Here is a 17,094-nt window from a genome sequence, read left to right on the forward strand (position 1 = left end):
CACCATACACAAAAACAAACTCAAAATGACTTAAAGACTTAATCATAAGATGTGATACCATAAAGCTCCTAGAAGAGATTAGAGACAAAATGTTCTCTGATATAAATTATACCAATGTTTTCTTAGCTCAGCCTCCTAAGGCAATAGAAATATAAACAAAAACATAGAAAAGGGGGCTTCCCTGGTGGCTTACTGGTAAAGAATCTTGTGCCAATGCAGGAGACATGGGGTTGATACCTGATCCAAGGGGTTCCAAATGCCACGGAGCAACTAAGTCCACGCGCCACAAATATTAGACCTGTGTTCTGGAGCCCTGGAGCCATAACTACTGAGCCCACACACCCTAGAGTCAGTGCTCTGCAAGAGAAGCCACTGAAATGAGAAGCCCACTTACTGCAACTAGAGAGTAGCCCCTGCTCATCACAACTAGTTGTGGAGGCTATTTTAGGAAAAAAAACAAGTTTGCAAGGCTTTCAAAAAGGCCAATCTAGACTTCATAAGAGACCTCAGCCAGTGTTGTTAAGACACATTATACACAGAAAAGCATCAGTTTTTTCTACTTTAGTCACTGTGTAGCCAACCAAGGGCCACTAACAACAAGTTCTAAATTCTAGAAACAGGAATGAGAGTCAAGACATAAGCCAGATTATAGTTGACCCTGCACTGCAGGTCTAAGTATTAATTCTAGTAAGCAATCATGAAGTAATGTGAAATGACTGAAATCATACTCAGATTTGAAATAAATCATTCTCAAATTCTAGACTTCACTAAGTCTAGACTTGTTGTTCAGTACCTCAGTCATGCCTGACTCTTTGTGACCCCATGGGCTGTAGAACGCCAGGCCACCCTGTCCATCATCAACTTCCAGAGTTTATCTAGACTCATGTCCATTGAATTGGTGATGCCATCCAACCATCTCATCCTCTGTGGTCCCCTTCTCCTCCTGCCTTCAATCTTTCCAAGTATCAGGGTCTTTTCCAATGAGTCAGCTCTTCGTATCAGGTGGCCAAAGTGTTGGAACTTTAGCTTCAGCATCAGTCCTTCCAATGAATATTCAGGATAGATGTCCTTTAGGATTGACTGGTTTGATCTCCTTGCTGTCCAAGGGACTCTTAAGATTTTGGAGCCCAAGAAAATAAAGTCTGTCACTGTTTCCACTTTTTCCCCATCTATTTGCCATGAAGTGATGGCACCGGATGCCATGATCTTAGTTTTTTGAATGTTGAGTTTCAAGCCAGCTTTTTCACTCTCCTCTTTCACTTTCATCAAGAGTCTCTTTAGTTCCTCTTCACTTTCTGCCATAAGAATGGTGTTATCTGCATATCTGAGGTTATTGATATTTCTCTCAGCAATCTTGATTCCAGCTTGCACTTCATCGAGCCAGCCATTTCGCATGATGTAGTTTGCATAGAAGTTAAATAAGCAGGGTGACAATACACACACTTCATGTACTCCTTTCACAATCTGGAACCAGTCCCTTGTTCCATGTCCAGTTCTAACTATTGTTTCTTGACCTGTATACAGGTTTCTCAGGAGGCAGGTCAGGTGGTCTTGGTATTTCCGTCTCTTTAAGAATTTTCAAGAGTTTGTCATGAGCCGCACAAACACTTTAGCATAGTCAATGAAGCAGAAGTAGATGTTTTTTTTCTGGAACTCTTTTGCTTTTTCTATGATCCAATGAATGTTGGCAATTTGATCTATGGTTCCTCTGCTTTTCTACATCAAGCTTGAACATCTGGAAGTTCTCAGTTCATGTACTGTTGAAGCCTAGCTTGGAGAATTTTGAGCATTATTTTGCTAGCATGTGAAATGACTACACTTGTGCGGTAGTCTGAACATTCTTTAGCACTGTCCTTCTTTGGTATTTGAATGAAAACTGATCTTTCCAGTCCTGTGGCCACTGGGGAGTTTTCCAAATTTGCTGGCAAATTGAGTGCAGCACTTTTACAGCTTCATCTTTTAGGATTTTATTAAGACTAGACTTAATAAAGACTTTATTTCCAAAGTGATAGAATAACAAGCATAAACAAACAAGTTCTTTCCATGGAAGCCTTCTGTCAGTACTGAAAACTTCACTTCTAATGTGCCTTAAAAAATGATGGAGGAAAAGAACTGGAAGCCAAGTACCAGGTTATGGAGTTTCACTCTCTGATTTAAAATACATACATCATCTTTCTTATTCCTGAGGTCTGGATCCATCCACAGTGTCTGGTTATCAACAGCAAGTAGCAGGGGCAATCTGCGGTCTATCCCTCACTCCCTAAAGCACAGATCCTACTGGCCCCCACATACTGGAAGCACCTTCTGTATGTTCCTGTCCTGACCTCATCATGATGCAAGATTTCTTTATGATGAATCTTCTGTGGAGGGAAGGGAGGGGAGGGAGGGACACCAGGGCAGAACAGGCTGAGTCTCTTGAAGCACAAAGGCTTTCCTAAGCTCCCTTCCCTGATCTCTACAGAGTTCGTGGAAAGCAGAGATGATAGAAAAACAGGAGCAAACTCACTGTTCGAACAAGTGCCTGCTGACTCCTGCATCCACTGCACTTAGCGGATCATCCAGGAGGTAGATGTCTGCATCCTGATAAACGGCTCTAGAAAACATAGAGAGATGTCAGGAGAGGACACTTGGGTGTCATCTCTGAATCATGACGGCATCCAATAACTTCATGTTCCTTCCAGGAGCCCAGGGAAAGGGCCAAGACCCTGCTTCACAAAGGCCCACCCGGTGAGCGGGGTCTGTGTGCTCACCTCCACTAGGAACGGAGGAGGAGGAGGGGCAGGATGGCAACTGAAACCTCATTTACCTTGCAAGACTGATCCGGGCTTTTTGTCCTTCACTCAGCGGAGTTCCCTGGTCTCCTATCTCAGTTAGATCTCCTTCCTCCAAAAGTTGTAAATCCTATACGGACATAAAAATGGGGTAAAAAAGTTTTAAAATGTTTTTTAAATTTAATGCTTAAACTTTTAGCATTAGTTCTACACACAAGTATTTGATCAATGTGCATGCATGCTCAGCTGCTAAGTGGTGTTCGACTCTTTGTAACCCCATAGACTTGGCCCATCAGGCTTCTCTGTCCATGGGATTCCCCAGGCAACAATATTGGAGTAGGTTGCTATTTCCTCCTCCAGGAAATCTTCCAGACTCAGGGATGGAATCCATGTCTCTTGCATCTCCTGCATTGGCAAGTGGATTCTTTACCACTGAGTCACCTGGGAAGCCACAGCAATGGGTATGTGTTAGAGTAACTGAACCGTAACGTTGAACATTTAAAAAAAACCTCTCAGTATTTTTTATTTGTTTTCATTCTATAGTTCTTCATAGCATCTACACATTTGACCATTTTAACAGATATTTACTGAGGACCTACTGTATGTCAGGCATTGCTCTGGGCACAATGAACTCAGCTGTGAAGAAACAAAGCTCCTAGAGTTTCTTTCCATGACAGAAGATGGACGATATGGAAAATTAACCTGAGCACAAGGACTGAGGACAGGAAGGAAAAGGAAGCTTCTCAGTGGGGTGGAGAGTGAAGGAGGGAAGTTAGTCCATGCTGCGGGGGGAGGGCTCTGCTCAGAGGGGGTGTGAGCAGATCCGGGGAGGCGGGGAGCTCAGGCAGACCTGGAGAGGCTGATCCTCACAAAGGGAGGGGCGGGTGCAGGGGCCCCGGGGAGATGCCCAAGGGGTTCAGGACAAAGAGGCAGGAGAGCGGAGCTGAGTGAGAATGAGGGGAGTGAGGGCGGAGACAGAGCAGGAGGAGCCTGGGGTCACTTCAGTAAGAAGAGGAGAGGGAGGGGAAGACTGATGTGATCTGAGGTTTTTAATGTATCACTCCTGTGCTTTGCAGAAAACAGTAAGTGGGGAAGGGTGAGGGCAGGTACAAATGAGAAGGCTACTAGAAGAATCTAGGTGACAGATGACCATGGTCAGGACCACAGTGGAAGCAGCAGGAATGGAGAGGCGGGGTCACACTCCAGACACATTTGGAAGGTGAAGTCTATAATACCTGCTGACGGGATGGGTGTGGGATGTAAGAGAAGAGGACTATGGTGTTTGGGGTGAGAAAGGGGAAGGACAGGGTCTCCATTTACTGAGCTGGGGAAGATGGTGGATGCAGGTTTAGGAGACTTGGCTTATGGACAAACTGAGATGACCTCTCAGTGATGTCATGGTGCAGCTAGACATGCAAGTGTGAAGGTCTGTGCTAGAGACACAGGTGTGACAGCTGATGGCCCAGGTTGGTGAAGGCACAGGATTTGTTTTGTCAGGGAATGACTGTGTCTTCAACTGGACATTTTGCTGATCTCAGCCTCAGCATTCCACTTTCAGAGAAGGGATAACACCTGAACCGTGTCTTCACACTGATGCTTAAAGCGAGGGACAGACAAGGTCTGTACAAGAAATGGGAGCAGAAAGAGCAAGCTGGGCAGGAAAACCAAAAGGAAAGAAACAGTGTGCTCAAGGGACACCCAGCAGATCAGCTGGTCTAAGTAGATGCTTGTCTGTGAAAGCAGGAAAAACTCAAAGCTAAGAAGGAAATAAAGTTGTAACTTGAGGATCTGGGAATCAATCAAAAGTTATATTTTAATATTATTTAAGAAGTAAATAGACAAATCAGCCTATTTTCCCCAGAGTACCAGAGGGGGAAGAAAGAATAGATGACAAGAGCATTCCCAAAATGACAAGATAAAAATCAGGCTTAAGTTACACAGTATTATATTAGAAATCTTAGGTTGCCTACAGTTAGCACATGCCACATTCTGACCTAAACAGAGTTTGTTGGGAGTTTTTATCACTAAACCCGTCAGGCATCAACCTAGGATGCACAGCAGTAGTTTTCTGCAGATGAAGCCATCTTTTCTTTGTCTCCAGTTTAGCAAATCTGGGGAGAAAGCAAGTAGCACACTGGTTCCTCCATGATAAACAAGTCCTTTGATCTCCCTAAGTCCCATTTTCTTCTTCTATAGCACGTGAAGCAGAAACCAGAATCACTAAACTCAAGGATGCTATGAGAATATAAAGAAGTGTGTGAACACCCTCCATAAACAGAAAACAGACATGAGTTGATTATAACTTGCTGTTGGTGACTGAGCCCTATTTTCTTATCAAGCCAACAGTGGGACCCTGTTTACAGTGTGAATCATAACATATAAAACACATGATCACCATAGAAGAAAGAGATTCCATCATAACCCTCCCTGACAGCCACAAAGACATATAGGCACACACAAGTTCCCTGCTCACTCAAAGCTTAATGGGGGTGCAACTGATGGAAGGCAGCAATTGCTCTTTATCATTATTTCACCTTCTCTCTTTCTTGAGCTCAGAAATTAATACCATCTCTTTTGTCTTTCATTATAAAAAAAAAATGAGCTGTATTAAGTTCTTGGCCTCACACACACACACACACAGAATTACTTGGCTTCTCTTTCACTGTTGATAGTCTTGCAAACTGTTCTGCTTAGTTTTTATGCTTTGATTTTCTGTTGTTCAAAAGTCTTTCTTCTTAAAATATCACCATGTTGTAACACAGCAACCTTAACCACAGAAAAACGGTTTTCTGTAACCTAGAAAAGACATCTACAGCCTCTCTTTCCAGAACATAAGAAACTACCCCTGAGTCTGGTAGTAATACTCCCAACGTGTTGCTGACCCTGCAAGTTATTTATGAACAAGCCACCAATGGGGAAAACATTTCGGAGGATTTTAAGTAAAACCAAGTCAAGCTGATTTCTCAGCCACCATCTTCTGATTAAAGGGGAAAGGCCTGAGTTGAGCATATATTACAGTTCTTCCACTGACAGGAAGGTATTTTTATTCATGTTTGTTATATCTAAGTTAAATTTAACCAAACTAGAGGCAGACACACACACTAGAGGCAAACTGGGAAATGGCGATGCTGGTTTGATGCCATCCATCCAGAAGCACATCAAGGGCCCTTCAGCAATGGTGGAGACTCACAGTAGGGACACCCTAAAGCAGACTGCTGAAGTGGTTAACGAGGGCCAGACCTGAGGCCCGGGCAGAGGAAGGCTGGACTTGAGAGTCAAACAGGGGAGGCCCTACCTTCCTTCACAGCTTTTCTTCCATGTGGAATCACCCCTCCTCTCATGGCCTGACATATCCTGCCCATCCTTCCAGGCTCAGCGCACACACACTCTCCCATGAAATCATCCTGGACTCATCTCTCTTCCTGCTGGGCTCCTGAGGCTCTGTTTACATCTCTTGTGAAGGACCCATCTGATTCTGCTCCATAATTTGTATACGTGCACATGGCTTCTCTCAGCTCCTGGGCAGTAAATCTGTGTTGGACCCTGACGTTGATTATCTTGAATCCTCACAGCAAGCTGCACAGTAAGTCCTGGCCCCATTTCACAGATGAGGAAACTGAGACTGAATGAGGTCACATCACTGGTCTGGATGGTCAGCTGTGAAACAGAAGAGCTGGAATCTGAGCCAGCTCATATCAGTTCAGAGTCTTCTGCTCTTTCACATCCTGCTGTCCAAGTGGTGACTGAAGAGCATATTTAAAATGAAGACAACACTAAACTAATTCGTCTTGAATGCTTCTGTATCTAGACATGTAAGGATCAATAAGCTTATTATCCTATGATTGTCAAGGCAATTTGAAAAGAAAATGTCCAAGTAAGTGACCTCTGTGGAAAAATACTAAACTAGAACTATCAATTTGATACCTTTAAATGTGTTGACTAATTTTCAAAAGCCTTCCAGTGGTTAAAGATAACATGTAGACAAATGTTAATATACTATATTGCTTATGTTATGATAACAGAAAATTGTTATTTGATTTATATAATGTACTATGTGTAGAGCATCTACAGAAACATCTACTCAAATAATGGAAGTTAAATACACAGATACATTTTTTCTTACATGTCACATTTTATAGATGTAATTTTACTAAAATCTGGCTGCTTATATTAAAAATTTATTTTCAAACTCATTCTAATACTTACAGGGTGCTTGTTATGTCCCTGGAAATCTGCTGCTTTAAAATCACAACCACATTTCATCCTCAAAACAATCTCATGAGGTTGATAGTTTTATTATCTCCATTTTACAGAGGAAGTAACAAGCTGTAAGGATCAATCAGTCAGAACCACACACCTGCTCAACAAAAAGACTGGGACTCAATTCCTGAAACTTCTGACTCCTAGAGCTTGGAGTTGATGTCATCAACCTGAATCAATGTTGCCAATGTGATTACTTCATGTCTCCCTATTTTGTTACAGAAAAGTTTTCAGCTCAATGAACTTAAATGATTACTTCAATTAGATCTAATATAATACATCTAGTTGTTATTAACATATGTTATATTAAAAATGTTGCTTTTTTATGTTTTTTCCTCCAAGATTTAGGGTAGGTGGGAGTAGGGAGAATAGTAAGGAGAAAGCTTTATTTTATTTATATGGCTGGATGATGGATGGAGAGAAAAAGATTAGAACAGTAACAGTAGCCACCACTTACTGAAACCCTGGCATGTTTGCATTTCACAGGCATTTTCTGTAACCTTTCCAGTAACCCCACCCCTCCCCCATTTAACAAGAACTTGGAAACTGAGACTAACACCTGGAGTCACTACCCAGGACTGCTCTCTCCAAAGGCCAAGCCTTTTCTACCGCACTGTCTATGCCGTCTCTGTGTCTACAGCTAGACTAACTCCAGGACACCGCTATTTCCTGTGCCTGCCTTATGTCCATCCACTGATACCGGGAATCCAAAAGGAGATAAGCAGATGCTCTCATAACATACTAAGTGGTTCCCAGGTGTTGTAAAGACCTTGCTGATCCCTTACTAATCTGAGTCATAGATGACATTTCAGAGCAGCAGCAAAACTCCTGGAAACCCTCTGACCCGATGTCCTCGTTATGCTGTGGAAACATCAGAGGCACAGGCAGATAATAGGATGTGTCCAAAGTGACAGCAGGCAAGAAACGAAGCTGGGGCCAGGACTCTCCTCTCCGCGACTTCTCCTCCCTGGGCCTCCCTTCCTGTCAAGGAGGGAAAGGGCACAAGGGTCCCCAACTCCATGTCCCAACTATGCAGCAGAACAGGAACAGTCCATGTTTATAAATGTCACATTACATATAGAAGAATCGCTGTGCAGCCCAGTCCTGTAGGGCCCCTTCCAACCAGTGTTTATGCTGCACATATGGCCCACGGTGGGTGAATCCTCAAAACACTGTCCATGTTGCTGGTCCAGTCACCCCACGAGGCTGCAGCATTGACCCCCAGGATCTGAACTTGAGCTACTAATGTAGAGATGAGGTTTCTCATCTCTCCTGGCCTCAGTTTTACTAACTATAAAATGAGGATGGGAACATCATAGGCACTCATAAAGAATGAATAACTCATAAACCTTTTTATGTGTGTGCATGTACACATGTGAAAGACAAAAATGATTTGTACATGGACTCTGAATAAATGTGACTTCCCTGGTGGCTCAGATGGTAAACCATCTGACTACAATGCAGGAGACTCAGGTTCAGTCCCTGGGTTGGGAAGATCCTCTGGAAGAGGAAATGGCAACCCACTCCAGTACTCTTTCCTGGATAATCCCATGGACGGAAGAGCATGGTAGGCTATAGTCCACGGGGTCGCAAAGAATAGGACACGACTGAGAGACTTCACTTCACTTCTTCACTTCTGAATAAGTGGGAGCTACAGTTTTCTTTGTTCTACATTTGCTTTCCCTTCTTAGATGATATCTACACCATTTAATAAAAATCTAGCTTGTTCCTGCTAACTTGACATCATTTCTCAAATGTACAATCACCTTAGAACAAGAACCCAGAAGAAAGAAACGAGCCCATTAACAAGCAATTCTGTTTGTCCACATCATTGTAAAATGCTGCTCACCTGATGCAGGGCTTCCCAGGTGGCGCTAGTGGTAAAGTACCCACCTGCCAATGCAGGAGACATAAGAGAAATGGGTTTGATTCCTGGGTTGGGAAGATCCCCTAGAGAAGGAAATAGCAACCCACTCCAGTATTCTTGCCTGGAGAATGCCATGGACAGAGGAGTCTGGTGGGTTACAGTCCATAAGGCTGCAGAGTCAGACATGATTGAAGTGACTTAGCACACACACACACACATGCACCTGATACAACCTATGATGTTCAAGCCGTTGTTTGAGGGGAAATACTATTTCCTCACAAAGCAGGTTTGGAGCCTTCAACATCGCACCTTTGAAAATCTGTCCCTGTCTTTTCCTCACAATACAAAGAACAGTCAGAAATCCAGACCACACTGAACAGACCCTGGGCAGAGACCTTTAATTATATTTTTCACTAATTTTTACAACCCGAGAGAGTAACATAGTATTTAACATTATTTACCCTTTTACATTTCGTTTTGCCAAATTGTATTCTATCACTTAAGTTTAGTTTTCATCATTTATTCACTAATCTTATTTAAATCCCAACATACAGTTAAACCTTTCATCTCATTATTTTCTGTGAAACTCAGTGCCATTTATGAAAATAATCTCTCAGTGAAATGATGCAGTATTAAAAAGAAATTTTAGTGCTCGCTTTGGCAGCACATATACTAAAAAGAAATTTGAAAGCATTCTGGTTTCCTTAAATAAAAAATTACAAGTCAAAAATGCAGTGGAGAGAGAAGCTCACAGGCTGAAAGGGACCAAGGAGGCATCAGCCAAGTTCAGGGAACAGACCTTATGAGGATTCCAATAATGGTGAAGGAGATTTCTCAGTGAGATGATCAACAACATGTAAACACAGACTAGCAGGTTGATGATATTTAGGAATTTGAGGTATTTTTCAGGTGAAATAAAGTAGTGATTTTTTTTTCCCTAAAGCTTTCCTATCTTTTAGAGAAAAATAATGAAGTGTTTACAGAAGAACTAAACTGAGGTCTGCACAGTGCAGTAAAATTAGATCTCAATTACAGGAAAAAAATTGTTAAAAATTCAAACATGTGGAGGCTAAATAACACGCTTCTGAATAACCAACAAATCATAGAAGAAATCAAAAAAGAAATCAAAATATGTATAGAAATGAATGAAAATGAAAACACAACAACCCAAAACCTATGGGACACTGTAAAAGCAGTGCTAAGGGGAAGGTTCATAGCATTACAGGCTTACATCAAGAAACAAGAAAAAAAAAAAACAAATAAATAACCTAACTCTACACCTAAAGCAATTAGAGAAGGAAGAAATGAAGAACCCCAGGGTTAGCAGAAGGAAAGAAATCTTAAAAATCAGGTCAGAAATAAATGCAAAAGAAACTAAAGAGACCATAGCAAAAATCAACAAAGCTAAAAGCTGGTTTTTTGAAAAAATAAAATTGACAAACCATTAGCAAGACTCATTAAGAAACAAAGAGAGAAGAACCAAATTAACAAAATTAGAAATGAAAATGGAGAGATCACAACAGACAACACTGAAATACAAAGGATCATAAGAGACTACTACCAGCAGCTCTATGCCAATAAAACGGACAACTTGGATGAAATGGACAAATTCTTAGAAAAGTATAACTTTCCAAAACTGAACCAGGAAGAAATAGAAGATCTTAACAGACCCATCACAAGCAAGGAAATCGAAACTGTAATCAAAAATCTTCCAGCAAACAAAAGCCCAGGACCAGATGGCTTCACAGCTGAATTCTACCAGAAATTTAGAGAAGAGCTAACACCTATCTTACTCAAACTCTTCCAGAAAATTGCAGATGAAGGTAAGCTTCCAAACTCATTCTATGAGGCCACCATCACCCTAATTCCAAAACCAGACAAAGATGCCACGAAAAAAGAAAACCACAGGCCAATATCACTGATGAACATAGATGCAAAAATCCTTAACAAAATTCTAGCGAACAGAATCCAACAACATATTAAAAAAATCATACACCATGACCAAGTGGGCTTTATCCCAGGAATGCAAGGATTCTTCAATATCCACAAATCAATCAATGTAATATACCACATTAACAAATTGAAAGATAAAAACCATATGATTACCTTAATAGATGCAGAGAAAGCCTTTGACAAAATTCAACACTCATTTATGATTAAAACTCTCCAGAAAGCAGGAATAGAAGGAACATACCTCAACATAATAAAAGCTATATATGACAAACCCACAGCAAGCATTACCCTCAATGGTGAAAAATTGGAAGCATTTCCCCTGAAATCAGGAACAAGACAAGGGTGCCCACTCTCACCACTACTATTCAACATAGTCTTGGAAGTTTTGGCCACAGCAATCAGAGCAGAAGAAGAAGTAAAAGGAATCCAGATAGGAAAAGAAGAAGTGAAACTCTCACTGTTTGCAGATGACATGATCCTCTACATAGAAAACCCTAAAGACTCTACCAGAAAATTACTAGAGCTAATCAATGAATATAGTAAAGTTGCAGGATATAAAATTAACACACAGAAATCCCTTGCATTCCTATATACTAACAATGAAAAAACAGAAAGAGAAATTAAGGAAATAATACCATTCACCATTGCAACAAAAAGAATAAAATACTTAGGAGTATATCTACCTAAAGAAACAAAAGACCTATACATAGAAAACTATAAAACACTGATGAAAGAAATCAAAGAGGACACAAACAGATGGAGAAACATACCGTGTTCATGGATTGGAAGAATCAATATTGTCAAAATGGCTATTCTACCCAAAGCAATCTATAGATTCAATGCAATCCCTATCAAGCTACCAACGGTATTTTTCACAGAACTCGAACAAATAATTTCAAAATTTGTATGGAAATACAAAAAACCTCGAATAGTCAAAGTAATCTTGAGAAAGAAGAATGGAACTGGAGGAATCAACCTGCCTGACTTTAGACTCTACTACAAAGCCACAGTCATCAAGACAGTATGGTACTGGCACAAAGACAGAAATATAGATCAATGGAACAGAATAGAAAGCCCAGAGATAAATCCACGAACCTATGGACACCTTATCTTTGACAAAGGAGGCAAGGATATACAATGGAAAAAAGACAACCTCTTTAACAAGTGGTGCTGGGAAAACTGGTCAACCACTTGTAAAAGAATGAAACTAGAACACTTTCTAACACCATACACAAAAATAAACTCAAAATGGATTAAAGATCTAAATGTAAGACCAGAAACTATAAAACTCCTAGAGGAGAACATAGGCAAAACACTCTCTGACATAAATCACAGCAAGATCCTCTATGACCCACCTCCCAGAATATTGGAAATAAAAGCAAAACTAAACAAATGGGACCTAATGAAACTTAAAAGCTTTTGCACTACAAAGGAAACTATAAGTAAGGTGAAAAGACAGCCCTCAGATTGGGAGAAAATAATAGCAAATGAAGAAACAGACAAAGGATTAATCTCAAAAATATACAATCAACTCTTGCAGCTCAATTCCAGAAAAATAAATGACCCAATCAAAAAATGGGCCAAAGAACTAAACAGACATTTCTCCAAAGAAGACATACAGATGGCTAACAAACACATGAAAAGATGCTCAACATCGCTCATTATTAGAGAAATGCAAATCAAAACCACAATGAGGTACCATTACACGCCAGTCAGGATGGCTGCTATCCAAAAGTCTACAAGCAATAAATGCTGGAGAGGGTGTGGAGCAAAGGGAACCCTCTTACACTGTTGGTGGGAATGCAAACTAGTACAGCCACTATGGAGAACAGTGTGGAGATTCCTTTAAAAAACTGGAAATAGAACTGCCATATGACCCAGCAATCCCACTTCTGGGCACACACACTGAGGAAACCAGATCTGAAAGAGACACGTGCACCCCAATGTTCATTGCAGCACTGTTTATAATAGCCAGGACATGGAAGCAACCTAGATGCCCATCAGCAGATGAATGGATAAGGAAGCTGTGGTACATATACACCATGGAATATTACTCAGCCATTAAAAAGAATTCATTTGAATCAGTTCTAATGAGATGGATGAAACTGGAGCCCATTATACAGAGTGAAGTAAGCCAGAAAGATAAAGAACATTACAGCATACTAACACATATATATGGAATTTAGAAAGGTGTTAACGATAACCCTATATGCAAAACAGAAAAAGAGACACAGAAATACAGAACAGACTTTTGAACTCTGTGGGAGAAGGTGAGGGTGGGCTGTTTCAAAAGAACAGCATGTATATTATCTATGGTGAAACAGATCACCAGCCCAGTTGGGATGCATGAGACAAGTGCTCCCGCCTGGTGCACTGGGAAGACCCAGAGGAATCAGGTGGAGAGGGAGGTGGGAGTGGGGATCAGGATGGGGAATACGTGTAACTCTATGGCTGATTCATATCAATGTATGACAAAACCCACTGAAATGTTGTGAAGTAATTAGCCTCCAACTAATTTTAAAAAATAAATAAATAAATAATAAACTGAGGTCTAGGATCTGGTCCACAATACTCTGGGGTGGGGGGTGGGGCTGGCAGAGAGCAGGGGTAGAGATGCAGCAAGACTGGCCTACAGCTGTTCCTGGATGAAGCTGATGGTGGGTACATGAGGGTTCATTACACCATGCTCTCTATTTTTGTAAATATTTGTAACTTTCCATTAAAAAAAGTTGAAAGTGAATGAAAACTTCGCAGAAGGAAACAATTCCCCCCTCCAGATAATGTATTCTGTGTTACTAACCTATAAGAATTAAAACGACAGCATATGTAAATACGCCTGCTTATTTACCCATAAGACCAACTTAAATACTAAGCAACATTCAAAAATGCATTTTTTTTTCAAAAATGCATTTTTTAAAAGAACTTTTAACAAACCTTGTAGTTTAAACCACTGTCATCATTTGAAATTCAAGAATATGCAACTCAGAAATCATTACTCACCTCTTCCAAAGCACAAGCCCTTATTATTTCTTCATATCTGTCTTCTTTATATTTCTTCCCAAATAAAATGTTACTCCTCACAGTTCCTGGAAACACCCAGGGCTGCTGAGAAACATACGCGATCCTCCCGTGCACGCTGACCGTCCCCTGGCTCGGGGGCAGCTCCCCCAGCAGAGCGCTTAACAGTGACGTCTGAAACAGACAGACACATGAACAGGGTGCACTCAGGATGGAACAAGCCCTGCAGCACAGCCGACCCCACCCTGGTGCTTGATACATGATAGAACCCTTTCCTTCAGAACAGGATAAAGTACAGCCCTCGCAGTTGAGACCAAAAAAAAAAAAGAAAGAAAAATGGAAAATAACGTTAATGGTCAACGAAGACTACTGATAAGGAATATATTAATAGTATAAGCAATCTACTCTGCCAGAGTATCCCCCAAATGAAATTTTGCTCAGCAAAGAATAATTGAGAATGTTTAACAACCTTCTCTAGCAGACCCCATCAGGATATGTATTTTATGTATCTGATGTGTAGTGCAATTGTTCCTGAATCTGGTATCCTTTACTTGACAAACACTTGTTCTTCAAAAGCTATACATGTGAAGAATATAGCCAAAGATAATTAATTGAAAAAACTCTGAAGTGAGTTGTGTCTGCAGAGCAAAAGTCCATCATCGAGGAAATCAGCACCCTTTCGTGTACACATCCCACATTTTAAAAAATAATTTTATTTATTTATTTATTTTTAGTTCTTTTAGTTTTTCATTTATTTTTTACAATGTTGTGTTGGTTTCTGCCATACCACAATTCTAATTTTATTTATTTTTGCTTGCACTGGGTCATCATTGCAGTGCATGGATTTTCTTACTGAGGAGCACAGGCTCTAGTGGGCAGGCTTCAGCAGTTGTGGACCATGGGCTCAGTCATTGCAGCTCCCAGGCTCCAGAGCAGTGGCCCAACAGTTGTGGTGCACAGGCTTAGTTGTTCCACAGCTGGGAAGTGGGAACTTCCCAGACCAGGGACCAAACCTGTGTCTCCTGCATTAGCAGGTGGACTCTTTTACCACTGAGCCACCAGGGAAGCCCACATCCAACATTAGATTTCTGTATTTTGTTGTTTCTGACCAAGTGCATGTGCACCTTTCCTTTCAATCTTCAACATCACACAGACGTGGTGTGTATGTATCCACAGCCTCAGAGTGCTCACAACACTGGGCTGAAATAATATGTCTGCATATCTGTCTTGCCCCAGAACCTGGTTGCCTCTGAAAGGCAGAGAGTCAGGGTCTTGTTCATGTCTGTACCTTTATCTCCAGCACATGGCTGCACATTCACTACACATGCACTGATGGGATCACGTCAAGTCACAGGAGGAAATGCTCAAAGCTTCAGGGAAGAGCCTTTATGACCTCCAGACATCCTGGAAGGGCCGCTAAGATGAAAAGAAGTCCCCATTGTCTCTGTATATACTGAACAGCTGTCACATAAATAATTTCCTTCACTTAGACATCCAAATTCCCCACAGGCAGTTCCTAAAAGGGCAATCTGAAGCATCAAGAAGGAAAAGACAGCGTGCATTTATCCTGATTTATTTGGCCATGAAACATTCGTGTAAAATGAATGTTTGATGGAACACACCTAGAGAGATGCTGTTCTAGATACACTCAGTGCAAACTGAGTCACACACAGATCTGGGCTCAATTCTGAGAATTTAACAGGGGCTGTGGTGTTGCACCACCATAACTTACCTTTCCTGCTCCCACATGTCCGACCACAGCTAACAGTTCACCAGGTCTGACAGTAAAGGAAATTCCTTGTAGTGTTGGGGTCTCTGATGCCTACAAATTAAAGTTCTTGATTTAATTCAATTTAATTTACCCATTTTAATAAAGTCACAACATTTTTTTTTAGAAAGTGGAAAATATAACAACAATCAACATAATTGATATACAAAATATAACACATATTTTTCTCTTTCCTATTTTAAGATACTGTGTCCTGGAGGCTTCTTCATCAAATTTTATCTCTTTGGGGATTTGAGGCAGCTTTAGCTGACTTAGGAAGGTTCCTTCTTTTACTAGATTCCCATATGGACAGAAGAATGTTCCAACTACTGCACAGTTGTGCTCACTTCATATGCTAGCAAAGTAATGCTCAAAATTCTTCAAACTAGGCTTCAGCATTGTGAACTGAGAACTTCTAGATGTACAAGTTGGAATTAGAAAAGGCAGAGGAATCAGAGATAAAATTGCTGACATCGGTTGGATCACAGAAAAAGCAAGGTAATTCCAGAAAAAAACATCTGCTTCATTGACTAAAGCCTTTGACTGTATGGATCACAAAAAACTGTGGAAAATTCTTCAAGAGATGGGAATACCAGACCACCTTACCTGCCTTCTGAGAAACCTGTATGCAGGTCAAGAAGCAACAGTTAGAACTGGACAGGCAACAACAGACTGGTTCAAAATTAGGAAAGAAGAATGTCAAGGCTGTATATGGTTGCCCTGCTTGTTTAACTTCTATGCAGACTACATGATGCAAAATGCCAGGCTAGATGAATCACAAAATGGAATCTAGAATTCTGACAGAATATCAACAATCTTAAGCATGCAGATGACGTCACTCTAATGGCAGAGAATGAAGTGGAACTAAAGAGCCTCTTGATGAAAGTAAAACAGGAGAGTGAAAAAGAATGAATGTTGACTTAACACTCAACATTTGAAAATCTAAGATCATGGTATCTGGTCCTATCACTTCATGGCAAATAGAAAGGGAGAAAGTGGAAACAGTGACAGATTTTATTTCTTATGCTCCAAAATCACTTCAGACAGTGACTGCAGCCATGCATCATCAAAGATGCTTGCTCCTTGGAAGAACAGCTATGACAAACATAGACTGTGTATTAAAAAGCAGGGACATTACTTTGCTGATAAAGGTCTGTGTAGTCAAAGCTACAGTTTTTCCAGTAGTCATGTATGGATGTGACAGTTGGACTATAAAGAAAGCTGAGTGCTGAAGAACTTATGTTTTTGAACTGTGGTGTTATAGAAGGCTCTTGAGAGTCCCTTGGACTGCAAGGAGATCCAACCAGTCCATCCTAAACGAAATCAATCTTGCATATTCATTGGAAGGACTGATGTTGAAGCTGAAACTCCAATACTTTGGCCACCTGATGCGAAGAGCTGACTCATTGGAGAAGACCCTGATGCTGGGAAAGATTGAAGGCAGGAGGAGAAGGGAA

General features: G+C 40.9%; 1 protein-coding gene across 6 annotated transcripts in view; it reads right to left on the reverse strand.

Moving 5' to 3' along the window:
- Positions 1-17,094, reverse strand: part of LOC122686751 (ATP-binding cassette sub-family C member 4-like) — a 2,082,459-nt gene that overhangs the window by 1,426,776 nt on the left and 638,589 nt on the right. The window contains exons 10-13 of one of the 6 annotated variants that reach the window (XM_043891993.1): positions 15,602-15,691; positions 13,852-14,043; positions 2,807-2,901; positions 2,507-2,593 (exon numbers count right to left, since the gene is read on the reverse strand). The exons of 4 other annotated variants lie outside the window; for them this stretch is intronic. In XM_043891993.1, coding sequence (XP_043747928.1) covers positions 2,507-2,593; positions 2,807-2,901; positions 13,852-14,043; positions 15,602-15,691 — 464 coding nt within the window. The remainder of the gene's footprint in view (positions 1-2,506; positions 2,594-2,806; positions 2,902-13,851; positions 14,044-15,601; positions 15,692-17,094) is intronic. One more of the 6 variants, XM_043891985.1, reaches the window with a different exon arrangement.

The sequence above is a fragment of the Cervus elaphus genome, chromosome 30 (genome assembly GCF_910594005.1).
Source record: "Cervus elaphus chromosome 30, mCerEla1.1, whole genome shotgun sequence".
NCBI classification, from domain to species: domain Eukaryota; kingdom Metazoa; phylum Chordata; class Mammalia; order Artiodactyla; family Cervidae; genus Cervus; species Cervus elaphus.